General features: G+C 45.5%; 1 protein-coding gene across 1 annotated transcript in view; it reads right to left on the bottom strand.

The window, feature by feature from the left end:
• EVA1A (eva-1 homolog A, regulator of programmed cell death) overlaps positions 1–4,633 on the bottom strand; it is a 721,904-nt gene extending 717,271 nt beyond the window's left edge. The window contains exon 1 of the mRNA XM_085610583.1: positions 4,323–4,633. Within this exon, the coding sequence (XP_085466709.1) occupies positions 4,323–4,422 (100 nt within the window). The 5' untranslated portion in view covers positions 4,423–4,633. The remainder of the gene's footprint in view (positions 1–4,322) is intronic.
• Positions 4,634–10,648: the final 6,015 nt, after the last annotated feature.

The raw sequence follows: 10,648 nt of genomic DNA on the forward strand, positions 1-10,648 counted from the left end.
CAGTAGTTTTTAAGAAATTAAGGGTCGAAAACACTTGTATATCTGGACGGTTGGGTCACTGAGAGGCTTGAAAGACTCTTGCGGGAGTGACAATTTTAAGATGGAATGTTCTGATTGGCCAAGGGAGCTTTATTTCCCTTGGGCAATCTCGGTCCCGCAAGATTGGCTGCCAGCAACATGACAAAAACGTTGCTGCAAACCATTACCGGACTCGGGGATTTAGACTACTGTCCTGAAGTACAAAAAGAAAAGTGAGTATAAGAGGTCAGTGTAGGGATACACCGACTCCCAAGGGCCCATGGGTAGGGACCCAGAGAGACCCACCCCACAGCCCAAAACAAAAAGAAATCGGCAAAAAATGCAGTGCTCTTGTGGGACTCCTGCGTGATTGGATTTTTTTTATGAAAGGCAGCCCAGCCGCATTTAATATGTTTATGTGCCAGGGAGCCCACCTGCTGCTGCATTCGTATAGGGGAGGGAAGCTGCTTGGCCCCCATCCAGAGCCATTAAAGGTCTCGGGAAGCCTGCCCCCGGGGCCGTAATCATCAAAAAAAGTGAGCGGGCCATGCGGTTCCCATCCCTTGGCCATTAAAAACCACGGAGGGACCACCCCCGGTGCCGAAATTTGCATGTTAGGGGAGGGGGAGCACGACCCTCCCCAAGCCTCTAAAGGCCCAGGGGGCCCACCCCAGGAATGAAATTAAATAAAATGGGGAGGTAGCCTGCCCACATGCTATGTCCTGCTTGACAGGAGTAGTTTTTTTAATCTTTCGCCAAACAGGAGCAAACACCAAGTCCTCTCCCAGTAGGCAAGAGCTTTAAAAATGCTCCCTCCAGCTGGGAGCTCGCTTTTGATCTGTTTCCCTGCCCACGCTGATGGAGGCAGGGAAATAGATCAAAATATTGCTCCTGGCCAGAGAGAGCAGCTTTACCTGCTCCCTGCGTATGGGAGCAATGCTGGCTCCCGCAACATGCAGGGAGCCGGTTGGCTCCCCAGGGGCCTTGGGACTCCCCCCTTCAGACCCCAATAAGAGTATTGTGGGTGCCCTGGGTGGACATCAGAGCACCCACCTATAAGTGTTAAGGGTCCCTGTGGATGCGGTCTCTGGGGCCAATAAAGGGTCGGGGAGGGTCAAACATATATGACATGTAACATTTCTATGTTTATATTGTTATTAATGTAATTTACAGGTCTCATTTATTGGTATAACATTTTAGATTGTTAAATATATTGCTCTTTGTTTTTATTTATTGTACCATTATTATGTAATTAATAAAAAGAATTTGAAATACAATTTACAAAAGGCATTTCTCCAGTTTCAAGAGGGAAACTACTTAGCCACTAGATCACAATATCGTCCTATGAAATCCTTTATCTTGCATGGTAGCCCACACAATCTTAACCCTCCACAGGCAATTAAATGTGAACTACTTCTGTGGACTACTCGTTCTGTACCCGTCGCAGCCCATATTATGTGTGGTACCTTCAGCCACTCCTGGCTTTTTAGCTAAACAGCACTTTGTGTTATGAAGACCACCTCAGTTCATGTCATTACGGCTGTTATGTGACAACCAAATGCATTCTGGGTATTGTAGTCTTGGTTTATATACAGTGCACTAAATAGACTAACACATCTGTGACCAGTTGTTCGCAGATAAAAAGCCCAGAAATGAAAAGTGTCCTTAATGACATGGAGTGAGGGAGTGACCTTAATTTGTGTGCAAATGATATCTCCGACACTGCAGTATGCTCTTGGCTAAAAAAAACTAGGATTGGCAGAAACGTCAAACATGGTGCCATTTGGAAGATATGCCTTTCTATACATGGCATCAGAGGGGGAGACATGTTGTATGCTGCTTAAGGCGAAGTAACTTTACACTGCCTCCTCTCCTTACAATAACCTCACAGGTATATTTGAAGGATGTAGATTCACCCCCTAGAGTTCCTCTTAGCGGCACTGACTGATAACAAACGCTTGCTTTTACCCAACCCAACCAAAACTTCCTTTTATCTACCTCAGAAAGATGAAAGGTTGAGTAGACGCACCTGAGTTTGAAAGTGAGGCCTTGGTGTCAACCTGAGTTTGAAAGTGAGGCCTTGGTGTCAAAGGATGCATTAGTCCAGTGGGACATATTTGCTGCAAGCCCCAAAGATCCATTTGACTCCCCGCTCCCTCACCCACAGAGCTCCAGACGTGCCGGTCTAAGGGGCATATAATGGCCTGTTAAGGCCCATTCATTCCATCAATGCACCTTCACCGCCTGGCCACAGCCCTTCAATAAATGTCATCGCATTGGAAAAACATTGGTGCTTTCCGTGCGCAAGCAAATCCTCCGTGAATAGCAGGAAAAGGACTGCCCTGCCCTCGAGGAGGAGGGGGCTGAGGGGGCCTGGAGCAGGCAGGTCAGTCCCTTTCATTCCTCTGGGTGAATGGCGTGAGACCACTGGAGCCCAAGCCCGTCTCAATGGAGGCCTGAGAAAGCACCTCCTTTTACCAAATAAAATCCCCTCAGTAAAATGCAAATTCCTCAGCTGGCAGGGCCAGTGTGGATAGACAGGCGAGGAGGACAGGCTGTGTTCCACCGAGCCCCAGAGCAGGGAGGGAGGCTGCAAACACCATGTCAACAAACGCTGCCAGGCAAACATTCCACTCACAGCATTTGTCACAACACCAACCACACGCGTAGAAAGGCCCGAGTGGGCAGGGCAACAGGTCTAAAAAGGTTCTACCAAAAAAAAAACACAGATCACAAACAAACAACTTAGAAGGTGGTTATATTACAAAATATGTGTGTGTTTAAGAATTGATCTAATGGAGACTTTCGGAACTTCCAGTTTACCAGTTGCAAAGGGTTTTTACGGGGTCCTGGATTATGCATTTTGCCATTGGACTATTAGCCCAGCATATAGTTCTGATAAAGGGCGACCAAGTACAGCCAAAAGTCACAAGTAATGAAATTGGAACCCACTGAACTGTTTTCCAGCTGAACTGGATCCATTAGGAAGCCCAGTTGTAACTGGTCAAGCGCAGTTTCCCGACAGGCAAATCTAAAAACAAGAGAACATTGAACCATAATAAAGTATTTTGCTTCCTTCACTTATCGTAACTGCAATGACAAACTATCTCCACCGAAACTGCCTTCTGATGCTTAGCCCAGGACAAGAAAAGAGAACTGGAAACCGATTAGAATATTGATCATCTCCATTTTATTTAAACAAGAAAGTGCTTAGAAGCTGGTACTTAGAAAGTACACAACTATACAAAATCCTATACAATAATAGTTTTTTTCTTAAATAGCCTTTTCTGTATGGCTGTTTCTGTTCCAATGTTGCTGTTTTGCAGCGCGTTGAATAACAGGTGCAGCTTTAACCAAACTCAGAAGTACAAAATGCATTAACATTAAGGCGATTAACCGCATGAATCAGTCTCGAATAAACTAGACTGCAGATACCAGAGCGTTATATTATATTATATCACATGGAAGGTGCCAGGCAGTGCGTTTGGCGTCACTGTAACCACATCTCCGAGTTGCAGGCCTCACAGCGCTGTAGAGACAGCCAGCCACGACAGATGCTCAGTGTGCGCCTCTGCACGCGGGAGCTGAGCTCTTAGACGCCAGGAATGCGCTGCGAGGAGAGGCTGCCAGGCTCAGCAGCACAATGCAGAAATGCCACACAGGATGAACGGCTGCCCTCTCCTGACCCCTCCGTACAACATGGTGCTTTCCGCGCCCACGGTCCAACGCAGCATCGTCTGCAACAATACAACGTGCAAGGGGGGACGCCCCCTCCTGCAAGTCACTCCATTATATGTGTCAACGAAATCGCTGTCACACGTTAGTAGCTTTAAAAAGCAACGCGACAAGAGAAAACACAAGCTGCAAACTATTAAAAGATAATGATAATAAAAGACCTGTTCTGCTCACAATAAAACGTCTCATCAGCAGCCGGTGCTGCCAACCAACTCAACAAACCTGAAAAACCCCCTAGAGCCACGGGTGTTCCTGTTACAGAAGACAGTCATCACCCCTGCACACAACACGGAAAACACAACTTTCGCTTGCTTTAATTTAAAGTATGGAACAGCATCCACAGGTCAAGAACAGAGCAGGTAAACACGTCCTACTACTGCCAAATGCTCCGCATTGCAACTACACGCGGAATATACAAATATTCTTCTGTACAAGTCCTGTGAGGAAAAAGAGTAGCCCTCCCCTGACTGAAAATACAATCACAACTATTACTAAAGCGTTGTACACAAAACGCGCACACCCCAGCCCAGGGGAGGTTGGTTCATGAGCTCACGGCTGCCCTCTCCTACCTGAGAACTCGGGGGACGTCCTGACGAAGTGGCTGCAGGCTGTGAGGTACACGACCCCCAGGAGCAGGGCAGAAGCTGGGCTGGGGCTATGGGGGCCCATCCTGAAGCCCCAGCACTGACTCTACTGCACAGGGCTCCGGTCCGACCCTCGCCTCCCGCCTGCCAGTTACTCCGCGGCGCAGGCAGAGGCTGCTGGTCCCATCGCCAGGGCAGAGAGCAGGGATTTCCCGGTCCTCGACAACATGCCTCCCTCCCGGGGAATGAATGGGACCGAGAACTCCCAGGCAGAAACTTCAGCGCACTTCAGAGCCCTACCTGAGGCGCCGCGGCGTCCGCGGGGTCCTAAACACCCCGCCTCCTGCCTCCAGCCCCAGTGATGCCAAGGCCCCCGACCCGTCCAAAGGTGTCCGCGTGACGCAGCAGGCACCTACCTGTATACAAGGCCATGCGGCTCACCTACCCACCCACAACACCGAGCACACTGCGCGCGCCTCACTAGTAAGGAATGACTGATTCACATGCTGGTTCAGTGGGACAGCAGACATTACACCAGCTCCATCCAAGGCGGAGCGCAATTTCAAGATATTGGAAAACACAATTTTTCCAACCAGTTCTCGCTTTCCTAGTATTATGTAACTAGTAATATAATTATGATGATGATGATTATCAACAGAAATAATAATAGCCACAATAAAACTAACAACAATAATACAATAAAGACATACATATGTGGCATTATTATAATCAGGAATAATAATAATGAGAAGAATAATACAATAAAAATAATAGACGGCATTATTTTTATTAGTATTATTAATATTAATAATATAAAGAAAAGTAAGACTAGGTGGCATTAATAGGATTATTATTACAATTATTATTAATAAAAATACAATAAAAATAAGAATCAGCGGCATTACTATGAGTATTACAAATATTATTAATATTAATAAAAATACAAGCAAAATAAGAATAGATTGCATTATTATTACTACAATTATTATTGTTATTATTAATTATACTAATACTAATAACGCAACGCAAATATGAATAGGTGCATACTTAATATAAACGAACACTAATAAGAACAATAATAATATTATTAGTAGTAACAGCATTAACAATTGCAGTATCACCCACGCCAACAATAATAATGGTCGTCATGTCGGTAATAGTAATGCTTATTCTTAATGCAGTACCACCACACGAGGCTCCACGATCTCACTGGCAGCACAAGAAAATCAGAGGAACAACATTCGAGCGCTGCCAAGGGCTAGGGGGGGGACACAGCTCACTCCCCCCCAGTTTGGGTCACACTCGCTATGAGAAGGGGGCAGTGCAGGGTTCAGCCTCTGCCCACCGTCACCTGCAAGGCCTCCGCGGGAGATAGGTGGTGCACAGGGCCACACCCCGATTCGAAAAAGAAGGAGCGTCATGAGTACACGCAATGCACGTCTGTTGGGAGATGGGAAGTCTCCTTGGTGGAGTCTTCTACAGACTCAAATTCAAACCCGCCCCCCTAAGCGAAGAGCCCCCTCCAAATCGCAGTGGAAATTCAGATGAGATGCAGCCACCCCTCACAACTCTAAATTTCTCTAGCATGAAGTTGTCAGTTACTTCTTTTTTTAATTAGGATTGTCAGGCTACCCATCACAGTTGTGGATGTTCCTAGCACCAAGCCATTATATTGGCTTCTTCGGATACTCACCTTTGTAGTGATTTCACTTGTCTCTGGCGGCCTTCTGCCTCTCTTTGTGGGCTCATCAGGTGGAGCGAAGGTCCTCTGGCAGGTACAGATTCGGTGACAAAGTCGCTTCACTCCTGGTCATGCTGCAGGGACAACCAGAGTCAGGCCTCATCGCAAGGCCGGGTGGTGCAGATGCCTCCTTCAGCTACAAAGGGTCAGTTTCTCCTGACACGCCTTGACTTCTTCCTCTTCTTGGCAGTCTTTCCTTCATGAATGAATGAATGATTTATAAAGTGCACAACTTCTCCAAAGAGTGTCCTGGTTCTGCTTGCACCAATACCTCCAATAGCTTCCACCTGCAGCCCGTGTGCTCCTTCCTTCCAAGTAGTTCAAGACCGCGTTCCTGGCAGGAAGCAGAAGTTCTAGGTTCCTATTCCCTAACCTGGCACTTAGGAGTTGGGAGTCGGGGACCCCAAACCTAGAGCTCCAAGGTCTTTCTCTGAATCCACGAGTGTGGAGCCCCATGTACTACTTCCTGAGAAATCCTGGTACCCAGGCAGACGCTTTGTGCCCCATATTTATACCAAGTTTGCAGACAGAGTTTGTGTATTCCACAGGTCCAGTGTATTCTATAGGCAGTTCCTGACTATTGTGTAGGCCGGTCAAGCCACAGCAATGTCTTCTTTTGCCAGCAGGTGGGGTTGGACTCACAGTACCTTGTCAGGAGATACCCAAAATGAAGGCAAAAAAGAAGGAAATGTTTTTTTGATTTAACGATCTCCCCGTCGTTTGGAAGTAATACTTCTTAGGATGAATGGATCAGTGAGAGGGCAAAGACTGTCCCTAAACTTCAAAGAGGCCCACTGTCTCCTAACCACTTCACCCTAAGGTTTGGACCATTACAGAGGACATCAGGAGTACTTTGGAGAAGCTGTGCAAATTATATTGCATCTGTCAGGCTCTCTCCAACCTCTCTCTTAGGTACCACTCATACACACAAATGAACATGGATGCCTTGGCTGCTAGAGGCATGCGGAGTACACACACTCCATGCTCTTATTGCACATGCAGACAATGATCATGTAGTTACTATATATTAATGCCCCACGTGGATGGAGTAAAGGACCCTGTCAGAACCCCGTTCAGAGGGGCACAGACAAGCAGAAGCTACCCTACCCATAATGAGTGTTGAGGCCTTTTACTCCTGGTGTCCTGCGGTCTGACCAGCTATGGATCCTGAGTGACTGGTCCAAGCACTACCCCTTCAGTACTTGACTCTCAGTGGTAGCACAGGTTAAGCAGTCCACGGCTTCTCGGGTGGAGGTAGCTGCAAGGTGAACACAGGTGCAAGATTCAAAATATGGTCAGCAGCCCCAATAAATTCTTGTCCTTCCAGATAGACACTTTTATGACAAAACTATATACAAGCACAAAGTGAAATTTGACAAACACAAACAATATACACGGCCGCCTAAGACTGGCACTCTAGGGTTGTCCGGGCAGTGTACTGACTCCCATGTCCCTGCCTACTGGCAGTGTTTGTACCCAATTTACATTCGGATTAGGCCTCCTAATAAGTCAGAGTCTTAGCAGTTCCACAATGGCTTTTAGAAGTCAATGTTTTCCAGTCTTGTAGTGCTATGAGGCACAGCAAGTTCCCCATGGCTCTCGGGCGCGACGATCCGTCTTACCCAACCCCACTGGTGTTGCAATACAGAAGACCCTAGGAGTATTCAGCACTCCAGGGTTGCGGTGAACTGGAGCTGCTGCAGGTGAAGAGTGGTAGTCTCGTTGCTGCAGGCAAGGGGGCTTGTTGTCCGCAACCATCCTTGTATGATGTGGTAAGTTCCTCTGATCCTGCTGACAGGTCAGGGGCAGTCACTACACTGCTGATGCTTCCGTCAGGGCTCCAGGCTCACACTGTTCTTGATGGTCACATGCTGTACATGGTGACGGTCCTCCCTCTTGGAATACGGGGCACCAGAGCGACAGCCCTTGCTCTTTCCAACAACCACCTCTTGTATAGGGGTCAGCGACTTTTGATCAGCACACGGGTGGATTGTTCGATACACGCGACAGTATGTCTGTGCAATCCGATGTCCTATTTCCGTCCTCAATATGTCTGCACAGTCCGATATCCTAGCTCCATCTGCAATGGAGATAGAACATATGCCTGCACAGTCCGATGTCCTAGCTCCATCTGGAGCGGCGATATAACATCGGACCGTGCAGACATATTGAGGATATACACGATTTCAGGAGTCTTTAGGCATTTTGCTGTCTTCCAGTCGCGATTCCTGCCGGCGCCATTTACTGAATCTGAGCACAGGTTGTTGTGCATTAGTCAAGGAGTTCCTTTGCATTTTGCAACTGGTTTCATTGCATTAATCGTACTCTGTGTCTTGCTTATCATCTACCCGCACTGTGGAATTATTTATGTTTGTCTTTTGGCATTTGTGGAATGTTTTATCTTGCTCTTTCCAGAAACGCATCTTACCCAGCATTGTTGATGTAGATCTCTAATTCTTTTTTTGAACCAATTTAAAGGAGTTTTATATTAGCATCACATAGGCATATGACAAACATGTGGCTCATTGTTACACATCAATGTTTAGTGACCCCGCTGTGCTCCCTGTACTTACATTGCAACACATGAGGTCTAACAGTAGTAATTGGTTCAATGAATTTACAATTAAAACTTAGTTAACACTAAGTAATGATATTTGACATGACATGACAGCCGTCTCCCTCTTGTGTGTCCGCTCTCCACGCATTCACACCTCCGTTCTAAGAAACAGATCATGCACACATGCAATATGGCACCCTTCCCTCAGTATCACTGCACATTACATCTCCCACAAACTTTGTGTAGATCTCTAATTCTTTATATGTCTCCAGGAACTTCCAATTTTGAAAATTACTACTATTGATGTTGATCTACATTTGGTCCTGCTGAAGGTGAATGGATGATATGGAGTTTCCCAACCGAAACATGCATCGACGTTTTTTTACTGTCCATGGTGGCTCGGCTTCACAGGAGTTATGTTTGGACTTACTATCTCCTGTTTTTGTTCGAAGACCAGGATCTCGTCACTAGGACCTTGTTTTTAATGTATGTACTATTTGGGTGATTACTGCAGTGGGGCTTTTTTGTATGTTCCAATCGAATTCTTTTTAATTGTAATTATGGCTGGTGGATCGTGGATGAAAGATCATAATTTGTGGATATCTTCTGAGTTCACTACATTACAAATTACAATCAATGTATGTATTTGTTGAGATATGTAAGGTTAAGTTACCTATGGAATATTGAAATAATTTGATGTTTCATTGTTTTTTTGCTAATTATTTTGGGATAGTGCTTGTGTTATTTGACTCACATTATATTGATACTCTATTACCATATTAGTATTTCCCTGCCCTATTTGGTCTATATTTTGGTTTAAAACAAAGAAAGTAGACTTCTATTAGTATATTTAAAGGTAAAATAAAATGAATAACTGTTTCTTTCCGTATAAATGAGAATAAGGTCTTAATGTGCATAATTCCTTTAACAGTGAAGATAATCACACATATAATCAGATTGGCAAGCTCCTAGCAGAGTAGCCAAATACAAGAAGAAGCCTTAATTGTTTTTAATCATACAAGACCTACAGGTGAAGGGGAGAATAGGTGAGCAATTTAGAAGTCAGCAAGTAAAAAGGCATATAGCCACACTGGCCTCGTACCCACATCTTACCAAGATTTGAAAACGTACATACATAACCTTTAGAAATTACTCAAGGATTTGTCTAGGAATGTAGTTGGGAATAGATTTGTCATGGGGACTGGAAGAAATTGGATTAGTATTTGGGGTGGGCAACTGCCCACTTTAAGGAATAATCACAACGCTTGTCAGGGTGAACCCTCAAAGTCACTAAATTAAGCTGAGCTCATCTCCCTAGTAACTAAGGCTCGAAGAAGACAGGCTTAACCCAAGGTAATGTGTAAAGTATTTATGCAATACCAAAACAATAATAAAGTCAAAAAGCAAAACAATAAAAATGACAAAAATACAATAAAGGGAACCAGAAATGTGAATTGTTCAAGTTTTAAGTAGAAATAGTGCCAAGAAGCACTAGGCACCAATGACAGTCTATGGTCGCCTTAGATCAGGAGCAGTTTCAGGTTGACTGTGATGGAGCATGGTTCAGACACACCTACCAGCTTCATCCTGGTCAAAGAATGTACCTTTTGACTTAGTTTGACTTCTGAAGCCCCCCAGGAAAGGCACTCACATCATATCAGGCAGAGGACAACACCAGTCCAGATCCAGTTGCCACTGGTCAGGTAAAGATCTATTGCAGCTTGTTGTCTGTAGCCACATTGAAGATCAGCTAAGTGACCCTTGGAGTCCACTTCTTTGTCCTGGGTACAAAAAGGAGCAGGTCCAGTCCTTTAGGGCTCCTCTGAGGTTCAGACAGCAGGTACAGTCCTTTTCTGATCTTCTGCAGATCCAGAGAGTGTTCTGAGCTGGACGCCTGGCAGTTTTACCTTTATGCCTGGCATTAGAAAGAGGGTAGGAATGAAACCTGGGCATGCACTAACGAATAGGGTAAAAGTTTCCAGTGGTAACTCTACCCATTTTTGCAGCAGTTTC

The sequence above is a fragment of the Triturus cristatus genome, chromosome 6 (assembly GCF_964204655.1).
Source record: "Triturus cristatus chromosome 6, aTriCri1.1, whole genome shotgun sequence".
NCBI classification, from domain to species: domain Eukaryota; kingdom Metazoa; phylum Chordata; class Amphibia; order Caudata; family Salamandridae; genus Triturus; species Triturus cristatus.